The 19560-nt window shown below is 35.5% G+C and overlaps 1 protein-coding gene across 2 annotated transcripts in view; it reads right to left on the bottom strand.

Annotated features, from left to right (window-relative positions):
* Positions 1-19560, bottom strand: part of EML5 (EMAP like 5) — a gene marked incomplete at both ends in the record, with an annotated part of 91483 nt that overhangs the window by 18380 nt on the left and 53543 nt on the right. For both annotated transcript variants that reach the window (XM_084208540.1, XM_084208541.1), the window contains 11 exons: positions 6417-6543; positions 8172-8373; positions 9210-9386; positions 10095-10183; positions 11455-11586; positions 12406-12558; positions 14284-14425; positions 15362-15489; positions 16454-16565; positions 17676-17878; positions 19091-19191. In XM_084208540.1, coding sequence (XP_084064666.1) covers positions 6417-6543; positions 8172-8373; positions 9210-9386; positions 10095-10183; positions 11455-11586; positions 12406-12558; positions 14284-14425; positions 15362-15489; positions 16454-16565; positions 17676-17878; positions 19091-19191 — 1566 coding nt within the window. The remainder of the gene's footprint in view (positions 1-6416; positions 6544-8171; positions 8374-9209; positions 9387-10094; positions 10184-11454; positions 11587-12405; positions 12559-14283; positions 14426-15361; positions 15490-16453; positions 16566-17675; positions 17879-19090; positions 19192-19560) is intronic.

Genomic DNA, 19560 nt, shown 5'->3' with positions numbered 1-19560 from the left:
TTTCTTGGATTTATTTCTTCATTGTTCCTGCCTAACTTTAGGACAAAACAGATCACTCCAGAATGCTTCAAAAGACTTTATGTTTTTAATTTCTCATTTGTCATGGACAATCCTGCAACAGTCTCAGTACTCTTCCTCTAGAAATTACCAAAACACAGCATAAAAAGCCCTTCTTCCACTTGTCAGCCTCATATTTGACACAGAGCACTAAGCCTCATCTCTTCCCTCTTCTCCTACCCTGGCCCTAATTAACTTATGTCCCTGAAACACAGAGGGAAAAATGAGTTGGAAGGAAAAAAATTGAGAAAAATTGAATATAGCAGCAGAAGAACATATTTGAAGTTTGATGAAAACAGTAAAAACAGAAAGGACATGATTCTTATAGAGGCTTACTTTAATGGAACTGAATATTTCTCTGCTGCTTGGTTCTAAAATGTGTCTGTAAATCCCTTGTGATAGAAAGGGAGAAGAGGTAAAACAATCTCCCATTTTACAACTGCTTGAGAAGACCATCTATACTTAAAGGCTCTACAAACACAAATAAACACAGGTTGATATCATCCTTAAGTAATCATGAGAGTCCATTCCTACATTAGCACACAACAGATTCAAGTGAATGTATATTGGTCAGGAAAACTTGAGAACTTTGACTCAGCTGCATTACCTCACAGGTCACCTAAACAATTTCTCTAAGTGTCTGTCCAGGAAAGGGTAATTCTATATTGATCCAGAGCAGTGGAACTGGAATGCAAATTACAAGCACGTATGGACTCTCTTCCCAATTAAGTTTCAAGAAAACAACTTCAGGATTTAGAAACAGGAATGCTGAAGGATATGAGAATACATTTTCCAAGTCCTTTTTTAAAGGCGTGAGAGCTGAAAATATTTTTAATTTGCTGTGTAATGTGCAGCAAAGTGACCAATGGCATATACAACAAACAGTGGTCATATACCTGCATGTACAACCTGCTGCATGCTCATAAACTGTGGGGAAAAGATGGGAAAGAGAGCATGAATAACATGTTGGGGTGAATTCAGGTATGGGTAGGGTCAGCTTTAGCATGGGGAAGGACAGTTCCAGCCATCTATCATAAGGGAAATAAAGATCTCAATATTGGCACTTAACTTTCAAAATTAATATATATTTGGTATATGTATTTTAATATTTCTTGTTATGAAACCATTAAAATCAAGTACAAGCTTGATTCAGAAACCACTACAGAAGTAGTTTCTGAAACAAAAAAGTACCTTGTTCACAGTTTTAGACATAGCTTATATATTACTACCCATTTTTGTATGATGTATTTCTTTCCATATTTTCCTCATTGTATCTAAAGTTACTAACAGAACAAGGAATGATTTTCTGTTATATAGCATATGTAAATTACCACCAATTCTTTTAGTTCTGTGGTAATTTATAAGAGTGTTTCTGCTTTAAAAATACAAGTATTATTTTGGGCATGATTTGATAGAGCAAATTACAGTAGTTGGTACAAAGGAAAAAAAGTCCCTTCCTGTGTGGGGCACCAAAGTTGCACTTCATATTTAGGGGGACTTGCAGAGAACTCAGCAATTGATTTTGCACTACTCTTCAGCATGAAGTGTCCTGCTCTGCCCTCCCCAAAAGGTGCTGGCAAGCAGGAAGTAGAGAATGAATTTTATAAGTAAGGAGGACTTCTTTCCGTTTACTCTTGGCAAGTTCTTCAAAGTCATTTGTGAGACTTCACACAGGTCTGGTTTCCATCAAGAGATAATGAAGGCTGGTAGTTTTTAAGTACTGCTTCTGGACAAAAATGATTTTTAATTATTTCATGTGTTCTGTGAGCAGTAAGAGCCGTTTATACTCACTAATGCAGATACAGGGAATCTGATGCTCAGATAATTCAGTAGCATATCTACCTTGGCACATCAGGTCAGACTGTCAAATCATCACTTGTAAAACAGCTGTCCACTAGTGGGCTGGAAAAAGTGCTGATCTTTGTACTTTAATAAGTATTACTGAAGAATACTACTTGTGAAACATAGGAGAGCATAATAGTTCATGGAGCTGGAGTTCATATTAGTAGGTAAAACAGCATCTAGCTCATTGTATGAAACAGAATTACAATGCATAAATATAAATTTCAGATTTTTCATACAGCAATGTTCTGAGGAGTGATAGGTGCATGGTACGGCACCCAAGATGACAGATGGCTTTTTAAGGAAAATGGGAGGTGGCAGTAAAAGATGGACTAGATAGAAAAATAAAAGCATTACCTGGAACCTCTTTTCAGCAGCAGATGGGAAAGAGAAAAGGATTACTTATACAAGTTTGGCTAAAAGTTATGTGCCAGTGAATTATTCATATAGGTAATTATTGCTGACTTCCTGGTTTGTATACTTCTTTTTACAAGGGGATTATTCACTTCATAGACTATATCAATCTATTATTTGTATAGAAAACTCCCATTCACTTAAATGGGAATTATGAACACGTGTTGGCATGAGAATATAATTCTTTGGAATAAGTCTACTGTAAATAGAGAAAAAAAGCAGAAGCAGAAAAAAACCCAAATCCTCTGAACTATCCCAAGTGTTCAGAGTAAGCAAACACAACATCTGAATAACTCAAAGAAAGGTTGTGCAGGTTTAACTTCCTGAAATAAGCTGATGGATGGAACAGTTAACTTGATATTAAAGATAGATGTTCCAGTTTAGTCCCAAAAATACATTCATTTATACTAAAATAAAATTATCTCAACTAACCAGAATGTGTGGGGTACTGAGCACTACTAATTTCTACTATTTTTTCATGACTGCTTAATTCAGTTTATGTTGATTGAAGATACTTTGCACTGGATAGGTTTCCTCGGTCATGTATGATGGAATACTCCTATAATTTGGCTAGCCAAAAACCCCATTAATAATTAAGCATATGGGCATGTACAGATTATTTCCTAATATTCCCAATATTTGTAGTATGCATGGGCTCTTTACAAGACTTTGATTAGCTGGTACACTTCCACTGGTTTGATAAGCTCTTTTTTTAAGAGGCAATAAACAGCTTCACTAGGTGAACACTAGGTAAGTTTTTCTCACTTATAAGTTAAGCAAAATAATTTAGGGAAAAAAATCCTGAAAATTAAAAACACAATGTTAACAACTCACCAATTTACAGACTGATTTTTCTTCCCATACTGAAAACAATGGATTTTACTGGATGTCTTCTAATTTGTTTTAACTTTATTTTTCAGTGCAAGACTGATGCACTATTTATTTATATAGGAAACAGCTAAACCTTTCCCACAATAAAATCCAAATGCAGTTTGAAAAGTTTTGCAGTCAATAGCATACAATTATTCAAGGAATATGAAATTCAAATACCTCCAGATATTTTTCACAGTAAAACAGTGAAAAATTTTAACTGAAATTCCTGGTTGTTTAATTTTGAGATCTCTTGGTACAGCCATTTGTCTGTGAGGTACATCAATCACAGCACTGCCCCTTTCACAGCACAAATAGCCAACTTCAGGGAGTATAAGAACAGAGTAAGAATGGAGCATTATTCTCCAGAGGCATCTCCCAAATTTCAGGGCTGTGCAATTCAGGAGTAGCAGAGTGAGAAGCATTTTCAAAACCAACCATGATAGACATTTTTCTGAGTAATGTACCTCGCACAAAAACATACTAGGAGAGAACTCTTAGTAAAGGATAGAAACAGTTTTCAAATGTATTTTGTGCTGCTGAGTATGCATGGTGTTATTGCACAACCAAATGAGACACACAGTACACATCTTTTCACATAAAAATATTACCTATAAACATTATTATTCAGAAATGATAAATAATTGAAATTACCAACCTAAGTGCTGCCTCACAGCAGTCATTTTGTGTTTCCAGTAGAAGTTAAAATCAGTATTGCAATTTCAATGACATAGCATGGTAATTTCACTGCTAGAGAATACAATATCATCAGCAGAGCTGGCAGTTAACACTGCAAGCAAACCTTAGACCAATTGAATCTGAATGAAATCTGGTGTTCCAGTCATGAGGCAGCTCAGTCTGCAGCTCTGAAGGGTGGCCTGACATCCCAAGCATTTGTTGTGCTGCAAATTTAACAGCATGTTTTTGCATGTGCACATATTCTACACAGAGCAGGTGCAGAGTTCATCACCTAATGCAGGCACCTACACCAGAGGCTGCTCTGCGAGGTGGGGCCAGCAGCTCGGATCCTCAAGCAGCACAGGTGCACTGGCAAAATGCTGCAGCCAAGGCAGGGAGGCTCCCTCCAGCCCTGAAGCTCCATCAGCTCGGGCATGGTGCTGCTCACAGGGCCACCCAGGCACCTGGGCAATGTGCTCACTGTGCTCACTGCCCTGAGAGTGTGCTGCAGACACCCACCAGCACCTGGGCAATGTGCTCACTGTGCTCACTGTGCTCACTGCCCTGCTCCAGGCTGTGCAATGTGCTCACTGTGCTCACTGCCCTGCTCCAAGCTGTGCAATGTGCTCACTGTGCTCACTGCCCTGCTCCAGGCTGGACTCAGTGTGTGCTGCAGACATCCCCAGGCACCTGGGCAAGATCTCTGGCTCAGACAGTGAAGTCAAGCTGTTCCTTAGCTCCTCCAAAGCATTGAGGAAAGGAGGATGAGCTTTGATCACCTCCTCCTAGAATACTCTAGTGTTCACTCACATCAGCTCAGAGTGAGAGCTGCACTTATGTTTTGTCCCTTAACCCTTTTCTAGGTATTAACATGCTACTATTTAATAGTAAAGAGGTAAATCCCTCACTTCTGTTGCAAATTGTTACTACTTTTCCAAGCAGCTGAAGTTACTAAAATGCATTCATCCTGGACATCAAGCACACAAACTTACCTTACTACCCCCTGCCTTCATAGGAAGCAAAAATAGAGAGTAATCAAAATAAAATAAAAATTAGTATCTATGACAGTAGACTCAAGCATTTCTCAAACATTTACCAATCTTATACAATATTAACATCAGAACAGAAGTCAAAGTACATACAGTAACCATAGTCTGGTTTTATTCTTCACAAAAAAAATGTCTTTGAAGTTTCAGGGGCCCAAACTTTTCAACAGTGCAATGGAATTCTTTCATGATCTTTTTTTGCATTCTGAATCACAATTTAATTACCTTACTACAGAATTAATTCTGTTAGTAATTTATCTGAAACTTAAAAACACAATTCACTCAGCTTCCAGACACAGCTTTTGAAAGAAGCACAAGAGGCTTACAATTTCATTAAAAAGAAAATAAAAAATCTTTAATCAAAGCTTTCATGCCATGCACATTATTTGTTTTTGATTTCCACATCAAATACATCTAATTAAAATAGAGAAAGACCATTTCTTATAAATGCAAGACAGGGAACCACAGCTTTATACACAGGCATCCCACTCTCTCCCTACAGCAACACAACTTAAAAACAAAAGATGATATGAAACTCCCACCAAAGTCACACTGCACTTCTCAGCAAAAGTATCACAGACCCATCCAGCTGCACTGTGGAAAGAGGCATGAGCATTGCCAGAACTCCTCACATTCCTGCAAAACCTTCTGCTCTCCCATTTCCCCAGATCCTCACACCCTCTCATACCCTGCTGTTTTCCTCACTTCCCCATCTTTAGTATTAGCATTTCCCAATTGCTGTATTAGGAATCCCTCCTTCCTTTTTCCTCACATATACTGTCCTCATCAATTTGGTGGACAACAAACAACTTTCAGGGTCCCATGCTCAGCTGCAGATTCTACAACAGATAATGTTCTAGAGGTTAAAAAATGTTTGTGTTATTTTGCATTTACTACCTTATTTTCTGGGTTTACTGTAGGCTACTCCCTACCCTGTTCTCTTCTTAGGAGTACAGCAGTGAATCAAGATCTAAAACTAACACTGTGAAGCAACCAACTCCATTTTCCAAGATTCATTAACAAAAGCTGCAGAACCACTGCGGACAGAATTTTTCAAAGAAAGGTCGAAGTTAAGTGGAAACTAAAGCAATGCAAGGAGCAATTAGAATTTAATTCATCAGAGCGGTTTGTTGGCAGAACCAAAAACCTGAGAGTTGTCCTCCACTAAAACAATCGTACAGGCTTGTGCCTATAATGCCATCACTAACTACCAGTCAGTATTTCAGTTTCAAAAAAACCATATTATCAAACACCAGCAAATAACTCAATCATCTCAAGGAACTCCCCAAACATAAAAATATGCATACATACTTTTTAGTCTTTTGTGCTCTCTGAAAATAGGTACAGCCTAGTCCTTTGACACACCTTTCTTTTTTTTCTTCAAAGAAGTATTTAGATTCTTTTTATACATATCCTTTTAAGTTAAGAATCATATATTCCAATATAATTTTGTTCTACTATTGTCTTTTCAGGTTGATTTCTTGGCTAGAATTGTAATTTAGTAATTACCTTTCATCTAAGGTCGGCTCCTTTTGTTGCAGATGAGGCTTAATTCCAAACATTGGTCTAATGTTTGTTGATAAGGCTTTGATGGTGTAATTAATTTCATTTTCCCTAGTCACATCACTGTCATAACCTAACAAAACCAGAGGGAAGAGTATCAAACCAAAATCAGGTACAAGAATAATAATCTTAATTTGTGCAGATTTCAACAATGTACTAGATTACAAAAACAGTTAAAGCATGGATTATTAGTAACATAAATACACAATAGAAAGAAAGTAGCTGGGAATCATATACATTGTTAATAAAAGATATTTAAAGAAAAAGAATTCCCTACAAGATCTTTGTGGAAAAAAGTTATTATTGAGTCAAGGGACTTTAAAAGCCACCCCATTTCTGCTTGGTTGGCCTTAACTACAACCACTAACAAAGAACCTCGCTACAGACACCTGCTCTTAAGACCTGTGAGATTCAGTGCCTGGTTGTTCTCAATTTCAGGATCCATCTATTACCATGAAATCTACAGGTATGCCCAAGGTTCCTGCACAATGCTTAGGGCCAGCAAGGCACATCAGGCTGATGTTCACTATAGTAAAATAAACATGTTGGAAAAGCTAAGTTGTGACAGGGCTGTAAATTACTCTCCATGATTTTGCTTTTTTTCAAAGATCAAGACTATTAATGCCAACAATGTGATGGTGAATACTTCTTAACTATAACTGAAATTAATAGGACCTGACCTAGAGAAACTTTTGTGGATAAATATGTCAATGTCTCTTCTTGTAAATCTTCACACACCTTGCTCTCTTTTAGAGTACTTTTGGACCCACAGCTTAAGAGGGTTCTGTGTAAAGCAGCAGAAGCTAGGGAAGATTATAGGCCTAAGATGTTCTAACAGGTCTCAAGCAGAGACTGAACAGAAACTCTGAAGATGGCAATTTTTGACTAAGAAAGTTAAAGACTGACAAGTCCTCCTATAGGAAATTAACTTACTCTGTGTATTCTTCAGTACTTTTGAGAAGAAAGACAGTGATCAAAAATTCTTTTCCAATGAATCTTTAATATGTCTTTAATATTTAATGTATTTCTTTGGTCATTTAGCTCATTTTAGTGACAGCTGAAGTTAATTTATTACAAAGAACTATTTAATGAGTAGCAGAGACAGTTTAAAAATCCTTGAACACTGAGGAATTGACAAGGAGGAAAAAACACACTTGGGAGAAGAGAAAACAAGTCTGGAGGCCATAAACCCTTGGAATTATAATATGAAAACATAAGTATGGAAAAACCAGCAGAAGTTAATGTTACAAAATAGAATTAACACTTTGTAACTACTGATATTGTGACCTTGAAACAGGTACATAAACATCAGTCTACTTCAGTGTCCTATGTCCTCATGTTATGGAAGCAGGTGCTGCAGCATCAAGATAACTATGATCTCACATTATACAGATTTCAATATCATTTCTTAAGAATTAGTGACCAAATTCCAGCTGCGAAGATTCTATTTTAAACATAGATTTGGGGTAGCTATGTATAAGAGTCTCTTTATGTACTCTGACTCAAAGCAGTAACTCAAACATTTCATTATCATTCTCTTCACAGCAGTTTATCAGTCCTTTTCCCAAAACCAAATTTTATTTAACATTTTTGAAGAGTATTTGCTACTTAAGATGGAAACAATCCATAAATTATTTCTAAATTTTCAGTTTTCCTTTAATAAAGTCTTCTTGAAACAGCACAATATAAATTACTACTGACCTCCATCTTCTTCAGAATCTAGATCAGACTCCTCACTGTCACACTGCCTGCTGTCCCGATGTCCTTCCATCTCATAAGTCCAGAGCATCAGGGAGGTGTCAGCTCCCCCAACAGTGACCAGCAGACTGTCATCGTAGGTCCAGCGCACGTTTGTCACGTGGGTGCTGTGAGCAACATACCTCTTAAATTTTCCAAACTTTCCCTGAGAAGGGGAAAAAGAGGGCAAAGATCAAATTTACCCAGTCTGCTAGACAAAACTGAAATGTGTTGCCAGCACAATGACATCATCTTAACTTCTTTACAGTTCATGCTTCAGCTGTTTTGTAGTTCATCTGATTTTAACACGATTTGCCAAGTTGCCTACACCAACTTCATGAAATGTTAACCTAATCTTCATATCAAGCATGAAAGAATTAGTCTATAAACATATTCCAGCAATAAACACTGAATCACTTTTTCTGAGAGAGACAATAATCTAACTGAGTTGGAATAAAATTCACATAGAATATTTGAGTCAATGCTTGTACACTGCTACCATCCTCAGGATGGCAACATTTCAAAATTGAAGACATATTTACCACCAAACTAGAGGTACTTGAAGAGCAGTAAAAACACAGTGGTGCTTCTGGAATGGCTTTTCTATGATGTGTGATTAAATACTATTAAAGGTCTTTATCTTAGAAAAAAAGTTGCTAATATTGGACAGAATGGAGGCCCTTAGAATCATGAATGCAATGTAGGTGCAAAAGACATGTTCATTGTCTTCCAAAGCATTCTCATTCTTAAAGTTGTTCCTATTTATTTGCCACAGTCAGCAGCAGGACACTGCATGAGATGGCTCTACAGTCTGACCTGGAATGATCATTCTTACTCATTGGAAGTTTAATGCACTGCAAACTGCAATGTAATACTAAATGCTTTCTTTGATCAAAGTGAGAAAAATATAAAAGCATTTTCTTCTGAGTGATGAATTTTCACAGTTTTGATAAGGCAGATTTATTCATAAATACTTTCCATAAACAGCTAAAAATTACTTACTTTAGCAGGGTATCGAAACAGTTTCACAAATCCAAAATCATCTCCTGTGGCCAATACTTTACTATCACTAGTGAGGCATGAAGCAGTTACATCCGTGACTTCACCAATTATTGGCCAGATCCCTTCACAGCAAGAGCCCAAAACACTTGTCCATGATGCCCAGCCAATCTTTTCTACCTACAAAACCAACACATTTGAGACAGAGAATACTTCTTAGGCATTTTTCTTCCATATCCAATTTCAAGAAAAATTCCTTGCACTGAAAGATATATCACATCTAAAAAATATATTTTAATATATTAATCACTTATTTTTTTACCATCCAGAATTTTTCATTTGAGACCTGCAATTTTACCTCTATGAACTTTCAATTCCAAAACTTAAAGAAGTATTTTGAAAATTTTTACCTTAGCTGCCCTTTCAGGCTAAAAAAAATAAATTATGTTTTCCAACACTGCCTTTCAATACCATGGAAAATATCATTTGGAAATTATACATTTTTACTCTCTGCTCCATGACAATACGCTATATCTGAGAAAACAAAACAACTACAATACAATATTCATGCCTATATGTATTATGTAAACTGTATTTCATTGTTCTATAAAGACAAACATGAGGTTTTCCTCAGCAAGGTTAGGCTTAAGTAATCTGCAATAGATTTTCAAAGGTGTTCAGGTACCAGAAGAGACACACAGAAGACTAGTGAGATTTTCAAGACTAAATCAGCCAAATGTCTGTTTCTTAATAGAAGAGAAAAATGTGAAATCCCCTACATACTATATTATTTAAAGTTTAAAATTACAGTTTTATACATCATTCCCTCCTATGGCTGCATCATAACTCTAATTTCGAGCAATTTAAGAAGGCAGTACAGTTCCTCACCTCCAAACTTGGGATAGTCTGTTTTTTCCCCCGAGGGGCTTCAAAAAACAGCTGCTCTTTAGCACCAGTGTTGACTTGCAAAAGTTTTCCTATAAAACATATGACATAGATACTGTATGTTAACATAGAAGATTCCATTTTACAGAAGGAAAAAAGAAAGGTTAGTTTGAATTTTTTATTGCTAACAGCATTGCATCAATTATTTGTTTCTGTTGGAAAAAACTGCATACATAAATAATGATGTTGAAGTATGGTCTTCTAAAGAAATCTAAGTCCTTTGACCCCTTAAATTCACAACCCATTCTCCTCTCTTTGAAAACTGTACTAATGCATCACTTTTCTCTCCTTATTATGGCTGCCCATCAGATGGCAGACAAAATGTAATTCAAAGCTTGTTTATGACTACTGGCTGTTGATGCATGTGCTTTTGGGATGGAGAAGCACACTTCTGCCTGGCCACCAGCTGATCCCAAGCAGGTGACTTCTTTACACCTTTATACTACTTCATTTCTGAGGGAAATTCTCACCAATGTTTCTGTCCTCTTCAAAGTCCTCAAAGGAAGATAACTTACAACACTCTTTCAAAATAAATCAGGCTGTTTCAAAAGTGATTATGTAGAGGAATAAGAGCATGAACAAATAGATTGCACAATTGCACAGCCTTGCTTTTTAATGAAACAGGACTAAATTTAGTATTTTAATTAATCATATATTAATACCCTGGAACACAGGAAATCCAGTCTTTCTGCTGTGTGTGACAAGGATTTGTAGTCCCGAGCTGTAGATACAACCACGTTGTGCAGTACATTATTAAAGGAGTAGAAACCGAATCATAGAATGTCTGGGGTTGGAAGGGACCTTAGAGACCATCTAGTTCCACCCCCCCTGCCACTAACCAGCTTGCTTAGAGTCCTATCCAGCCTGGCCTTGACCATTCTCAGAGATGGGGCATTCACAACCTCACTGAGCAGTTGTTTCCAGTGCCTCACCACACTTACAGTAAAGAATTTCTTCCTAATATCCAATCTAAACATACCTTCCTTCAGCTTAAGGCCCTTCTCCCTTGTTCTATCACTAACCACCCTTGTGAAGTCAAATGATAAACAGGAATGATTTTTTAAAAATCCAAACAAACCAATAAATAGAGACAAACCATTTTACTTCAAATTGCACAACTTCTCAATATCTATGTGGCAGTAAAAATCACGGGTTTAATATTTATTCAGATGCTGTGACAGCATATACATAAGCTGAAGAATCAAATCTGCCAGTGATACCACAAATCCACACTATACATGTTCTTAATTAGTCTATAATGTAATCAATCTTCCAGTACCTTTTCACAATGAATGCTTCTTACCTCTTATGTCCCAGTCCATGTGTGTGATATAGCTGGAGGCTCCCTTGCAGATTCCTACTCTTTTACTGCTCATTACATTGTAAATATCCACAAAGTTGTCACAGGATGCCACAGCTAAGTACTTTCCAGCCCCTAAAACACATCAGTACAAACACAAAATATTTTCAAAAAATTTCAGTGCTCTTTGTATTAAACACAAGTAAATTCTGGAATTTAGCTGTATCCAACTTTGAAGTCTTTGACATCAGCCTGCTAATCTATACATATTCGCTGACAAACTGATTTTCATATCCCATAATCAGCATGAAACACAAAACTATGGTATCATTACATTTCCAAACAATAAAAAACATTTGCTGAAATTTTAAGCATTTATGGTATTCAGAGAATGATAAGGCTTAGGAAACCAGAAAGTAATGTTGTATGGGAATCGGTATCAGTAATTTGCAAAAAATTTCTCCAACAGATGAGTATTTTAACTAAAGTAGGCTATGCATTTTGAGTTCCTAAAATATAAGCTATAATGTTGGAAAAAAACCCTAGCCTCACTGAGAGTGCTAAGCTGGAAAAATAAGAAAAAAAAAAGTTGCAAGACGTTTCTGACACATCAGTTTCAAGTATTCTTATTAGATAAGAGTAACATCAGTGATGTGCCAAACTTATGCAGGTCATAAAGCACAACCCTAGGAAGCTGCTGGATATTCACAATTTCAAACTGGCTGTTGTACTCAGGAGGTCACTATAGGCAAACATATTCCAATAATCTCATCCTTAAACAAGCAACACAGGATGTCACACCATGGTCTTACAAAATGTTAGTATTGGTTTTACTGACCTATTTTTTACATCTAAAAGTACTACAGATCTTCACTACTTTTATCTCTTTAATGTGATAAGTCTTACTTGAACAACCTTGGTATTAAAATTTCATTTAAAAAAGAAATCACTCACCAGGAGAAAATCTGATTTCTGAAATAACATCTTTCCTGTGCTGGAAAGAGACCAAATCCTCCAGGGTATCTGCATTAACTATCAAAAAACTTCCATCATTGAGACCAACAGCTAATGCTTTTCCATCAGGAGAAAAGCAGCAACATCTGCCTCCTGTGAGAAATAAAGAAATTGCATTCAGATACATTTACAGTCCATTATCCTTCTTTCAGATCTATTTTTCAATTAGTAAAGGAAAGCTATTCTTATTTTAGAAAACTTCCAAGGCAGTTTTCCAAATGCCAAAATAATGAACAGGTACACAGGCCCAGAATCTAAGAATTTGCATATTAATTGATATCTGCTCTACATTAGTAATACAGATTAATCACTATTTCTAACTTGATCTCCTTCTCTGGTGCTGCCTGTTTGTTACCATTTGCTCTGATAAGGAGAACACAGCTGGAAAAGACCCTCTGGATTCACAGAAGTCAGTCATTTGCTGTCACAAACAAAAAGACACTAAGTCATAGAATCCCTCCAGTAAACATGCCAGTGTTGTTTGAAAAACAGTTGAATTTCCAATTTAAATTTATGTATGGTCAACTTACACAAATTTATTTTCATGCCAGAATTTTCTGTTAACATACATATTTTCCCCTACTATTTGTTGCTCTGATTAACCTGTAGAGAGCAGTCCTTCACTTAGACGGCTTCACCACAAGACTTTGCATTCATTACCCCCTAGTTCCTTTCTTCATTCTAAACTTTTAGTTTAATTGTAGTCAGCTGAACACAGATGACAAACACACACCAAAAATCTCCTGATTTTTGTTTTGAAATTTACATGAATATTGCACTATGTCTTGGGGAAAATACCTCCCTATCACATGTAATTGTCATTCAACAAGATCCTGAGCCTTCTGCTCTTTAAGTTACTCCTGACCTATGCAGACATTTTTCTTGCAGTCCCTGGATTTTCCTTCTATCATTGACAAGTTTTATTTAAATTCCATTACTCAGTCTGAAGAAGCACACATCTTTTTCTGTACAGTACACAGGAACTTAAGACTGCCAAAGCATCTCCAAATGTCTCATCAGCAAATAGTCATCAGAGACTTTTTTGCCAAAAGTACTCTTAAACATATTAAGAGATATCAGCTGTAAGACTTGAGCAGAGTTCACCAACTAGAAACTTTCTTGTTTAATCCCTGCTTATGTGAGCTTGTAACTCTTCTACATTTACTTTGTCAATCTAAATAATCTTCAATTAAGCTTCCCATTATGTTTGAATCAAAGTGCATTGCTGAATGCCAAACAGATAAAGCCAACTGTATTCCTTTATCTAGCAAAGCATACATAGAATTAGAAGCTTGTCAGGGCCAGTCTCATCTAATCCTGAAAAAATCACCTTATATGATGTCACTTAAAACAGATTTTCCATCTGTCAAAATAGATTTTATTTATATCCTAAACAACAAGGAAAAATTTTATGATTTCTCTTTTCTTGACACTGCAGATCCTTCAAACATTCACAAAGAAAATTAAAACATTTCTTCTAAGATTTCTTCCAAAAAATTCTAGATTCAAAGTCTCAAAAAAGCCTTGGCATATTATAAGCAACATAGCATTTATGTAATTGACTCAACTTTTATCATTAATTCACTGGCTTAAATAAGTTACAATTGCAAATAATCTTCAGAACAGCACTACACAGAACTTTTTGTGCAGATTCATTAGCTTAATTCTAATTCACATAACTAGTGAACATAGCATTAATAAAATAATTTGAGCAAAGAAAGGAATTTATGCTGCTTTCAAGTCCTGCTTTCAAAAGATTCATAATGCTTGTAAATGTCAATTTCATCAGTAAATATTTTTTCATACTAAGCATCTTACCCTTTTTCAATTTGCGAACAGCTAACATACAATGGCTAGGAGATAAATCCCATATTCTTAAGGTTTTGTCATCACTTACAGTGGCACAAATAGGTAAATGAGGATGAGTAGCTAGACCCCAAACTTCCCCCTCCATGTGACCCTGAAAAAACACAATGAATCAGATTTCTTTTTATTTTAAATTGCAAAATGAAATAATACATTAATGAAAGTTTTTTTAAAAAAGATAGAATATGCATTATTTAGAGGATAATAAATATCTGAATAAAAACACAGAACGCCTGATGCCCCATGGCCAGAAACATCCAAGGTCAGATTGGGTGGGGCTCTGAACAATCTGATCTATTTGAAGATGCAGGGAATTTGGACAAGATGACCTCTAAAGGTCCCTTCCAACCCAAACTATTCTGTGAACTAGTTTTTTTTTTTACCTGGGGTTCTAATATTTTCTTTCTAAAAATACAGTTCTTTATGTATTGCACTGGCCACTCAGAAAAGAGAGAGTCCAGAGATTTTTACCCAACACAGAATCACAGAATAATGAGGGTGGAAGAGACCTCTAAGATCATTGAGTCCAACCTATGCCCTAACACCTCAACTAGACTATAGCATGTCCAACTAGACTATAGTGCCATGTCCAGTCTTTTTTTTTAACACTTTAACTATGAAAGAAAATACTATGCTGATGCAATGTAAAAATCTGTTTAGTGGTCAAGCTTTAAAAAATGCAGTTGTTTGGTATGGCATTTTTTTTTTACATAATTACAAGTAAAATCTCAAAACAAATGACAAGGAGACAACTTTTATTTAGTACTCAAGAGAAATTAATAAGGAATTTTTTCAAAACAGATCTATGATCTTGGTCTGTTTGGAAGGATAAACCCATTGAACAAACTAGTAATGAAATTCTGTGCTCTATCTTGCTCATCAAGGAGTCATACTGGTCTGGTCTAACTGAAAGTGATAGTAACTCACTAACTTCATTAGTAGTTAAAGAGCTTCTTACTGCACAAGTCTTTACTTGAGAAATAAAACCATGTTAGTGGTATGACATATTTGACTGCTATTTAACACATACCTGAACCAGCAGAGTTATTGGTCCACTTTTATCCACCTCCAATATTTCACCATTCTTTGTGCCCACTAGAATATGACCATGTCCTAACGATATGGCACGTATAGAAGGATTATCTTCTAAGAGGAGACCTAGAACATTAAAATGTTAGAAGATAGGATTTTCAATTATGCCCTAAAGAGGATTTTTCACACTTATGCACATTACATTCTCACTGTAGAAAAATCTACTCTCTTCCTGTAGAAAACATTCCTCCATGAAACAACATGCCTGGATTCATTTGAGAGGAGTCAGCAATACATCAAGAAGTTTAATAGGCCTAACTCTGTGCATGTTAGTTATCAGCTATAACACTATACTGCTACCAATGATGGTACCTCCAATTCTAGCTTCTTGCAAACAAGCTATGAGAATGAGACACTCTGGAGTACAATGTTTTCATTAATGAGTATTTACATTCATCGTGTTTGAAAATCAAATAATCTACTTTAGAACATAAGAAATATAATTTTAAGGGAAGAAGATGGAAGAGAAAAAAATATCCAGAATGAAAATACAGGGAACTGTAAATTAGCATTAAGACCAAGAATAAGTGGTAGAAATGGGAAAAATAGGAATGAAAATGTTCTTTAATTATTTCAAAAGACATATATGCATTTACAGAAAATTAACTACTAATACTTTACAAAACTAACCACAATTCTGAATTCCTTCCTTTCTCCAAAACAAAAAAGATCAGGTAAGATACTTCATGATCAGAAATATAAGAGGCTTTTTGCTTATCACTTTAATAAAAACAAAACAAAGCAAGAAAACACCTGCATCATAAGAAACTTACAGCTAGATCAACTAATTTAGGCTAATAATAAACTAAATATTATGACCTGAACCCACCAAATGTGCAAACAGACCCTACAACACACAACTCCAGTCCCAAAAGAAAAATTACTTATTTAGAATTAATAAAGCTTTAAAAAATTATTTTAGTATTCATTATGTCAAATGTGGATTCCCTCTTACTGTGGAAATTTCGCAAAGATTTCTAAAGAAAGTACTTTAAAAATAGAACAAAACATCGGATAAAATCTCCGTTACCTTTGGATCCAGGAGCCAGAGCAGCCCTTTTGATGGCATAGGTTTTGAGACAACGTTCAAAGGTATCATCCCAGAGAGCCACCACCCCATCCTTTCCTCCAGTGACAAATCCCTGGGGGAAGAGAAATAAAGATCACTAGTTATATTTGATTATTATCTTTCCTTACTTTTTCAGTGATTTCTGCCAATACTGAAAACGAACTCTATACAACACTGTAATGCACAGAGCTACAGATGTTAGAGATGAAAAGAACAGGAGCAACAGAATGAGTGATTTCTCCTCCTGATGAAGGCAGCACAGTTCTGTACAGTGCATGTACATGGGCTGGATTTAGAAGTTCTAACCTATATGCTTCTACCACTCTAGAAAAATAAGAAAAATGAGAACATATTATAGTGTTTTTCCTTGATATTTAGCCTCCATACCCCCTTGGCATTTCTTCTCATTACTCAAAACAAGACTTAGTACTGCAAAAATTTGATTAGTGTTTATATTTTTGAAATAGAATGGCACAAATGCGCATGTGTCTTTAAAAACTACATACAGGTATTTAAAGAAGCAACAGGTATGGTTAATACTGAAATCATTAGTTCTCTCCTTTGGAGCACTCAGTTTTTCTAGCATGAATAACACATGTTGTCCAATGCTACTTTTCTGAAATACAAATATTGGGAGGTGGAGTGACTTGGTCTGACACAGCAAAACACCAACATATACATAATATTAAAGACAAAAGTAATCTAACTGGAACACTCATCCATATTTAAGCACATCTTTAAAGGCTTTCCTGGGCTGAAAAGATGCCAAGAATCTGGAGAAAGTACTTAATGATCTACAGATTGAATTTATCTACTGGTAGACAGTAATTACACTACAAAATAGAACAAGTATGATCTTCCTCTCTCACAAGCTCACATATTCCATTGGACATACTGATGCTTAAATTAATTCCTGTTATTTCTTTAGTAAGAGCTTATGAAAATTACTGAACAAGATGTCACTGACCACAAGGGTTTGAAAAACAGCATGCTGCATAACAAGAATAAGAGACTACATAAACATTATTTTGCACTAATGCTTAAAACACTATTTTGAATCTGGACCACACAAGGCTTTTCTGTAATGAAAATAAGAACATACATTCCTGAGTCTGGGAAAGGTTTGGCTTTATCATAGATTTTTTTGTCCAGACATAAAAAAAGCAATGAGCAGTTTATTTACTTTTTCCAATGCGTGCATGCTGAACACAGGACCATCATGTGCTTTGACAGTTTTTATGAGAAACACATCTCTCCAAATACACACATCCCCCGTGGAGGTTCCAGAGAAGGCCATCTCTTCTGTCCAGCCATACACTGCACACATCATTGTGTCAGTTCTTCCCAATGCACCTATGCAGCCCTTTCTCCCAATTAGTCCTCCTCCTGGTTCAGACCAAAAACAAATCATTAGACATCTGCTTGGAACTATAGTACAAGAACTATATAACCATACCTAGATCAACAAGTCCTTTTCTTTTAATCCACCCATGCTCCCCAAAAAAATGAGTTTGAGAAGAGAGCTCACAAAATAAATTTTCTTATTTCTCAACTTTCACTACAATGAAAACCAAAACCAACCAAACAAAAACAAACCAAAACCAAGCAAACAAACAAAAAAAAACAAAACCCAAAAGACCCAACTTTACTTTTAACTTAGCTACTTTTTTTCTTCAAAATAATAATCTCCAAGCTTTTATCATAGTTAAGATTTCTTTCTAAAGACTTTCTAGTAGCGCTTTTAGTAAGTATTCTGAGACACTTTTTTCTTTGTATAGATAACAAGCTCAATTTTGAAAATTAATAATTTACATAGACATCAACACCTTGGTCTCAGGCCATCTTGGTTAATTTCTGCTGGAGCTAAAACTGAGAAAAACTGTGTAATTTTTTTCATCCCACAGTTTTCTTTACACAATTAATCTTTATTAGGACTCATAGAGTTCAAGTACATAAATTCTGCATAAATAATTAGAACATTCTTAGCAGATAAGCTAGTCTTCTGTAGCACATGTGTCTTTATATATGAATTGAGGTGTGAAACAATCACATGCACACAATTATCAGGGAATGGGTTCTTTACTGTTCAAAATTTCTCAAGCAGAATTAACCTTGGTTTTTAATTCTCAAGATCAATAGAGGTATCTAGACAAAGAGCTCTCAACTGGCAGATGTGTCCTCTTCAAGTACTTTGTCTGAATTTTGTATGTGAATTTTTATAACCTTAATATTATTTATACCTTAATATTATTTATGTATTTTTACAGCATACATGCTGTAAAGATTCTTCTTCCAAAAACTGTTCTATGATTTTAGAGCAGCACTGTAAAACTTTCATATTATTACTAGACATAAAAACAGACTTCAGAAAATGCAGAGTCTTTTCTTCTTATGTAGCTCTAGCTCCTGGCAGATTGATCTTAAAAAGAATTTCCACTACTGCCATAATACCTATTAACATTATTACTGCTAGGGCAACACTAACTAAGAGATAGACAAAGAAAATATTTGCCTTCCATGCACAAAACATAGAGCAAGAGATGCAATTGTTATACTGTCAGAAACAGAATATGCTTTAATTCTGCAAAGTGCTCTTACCTGCTCTCCGCCAGAATTTCATGTGTTTAATTCCAACTGTAATCAATTTATCAGGCATGTAAGGATTAATCTTAACAACAAAAATCTTATCTTTGCTTCCCCTGAAATGCAAAGCAAAATCATTTAAATACAAGTTTAACTCTTAGTATTTTTAAATAGGGTTGGGAAGGATTTTTTATTTTTATGTATACCTGCTCTATCTTGCTAACATTTACTTTCAAATCATTACTAATCCTTTATAATGAGGAAGCAGAAAGCTAAGGAAGTAACATACTGAGTCCTGTTCTATTTTCATTACCTTTCAGTTTCCAAGGCAGGTGAGTAAGTATGTAACTTCAAAGAGGCACAAGGAGGCATTTTCTTTGCAAAAGAAAATGTATTTGCACTACATTTGGGTATATGGCATTTACATCTTTGACAGCTCATAATGACACTTAAAGGAGTAATGTCAAAAATCTTAAGTTTGCTTA

The sequence above is a fragment of the Fringilla coelebs genome (assembly GCF_963513975.1).
Source record: "Fringilla coelebs genome assembly, chromosome: 6".
Classification (NCBI taxonomy): domain Eukaryota; kingdom Metazoa; phylum Chordata; class Aves; order Passeriformes; family Fringillidae; genus Fringilla; species Fringilla coelebs.
Note: the sequence above shows the minus strand (reverse complement) of the source record. Positions and strands in the feature narration are given on the sequence as shown.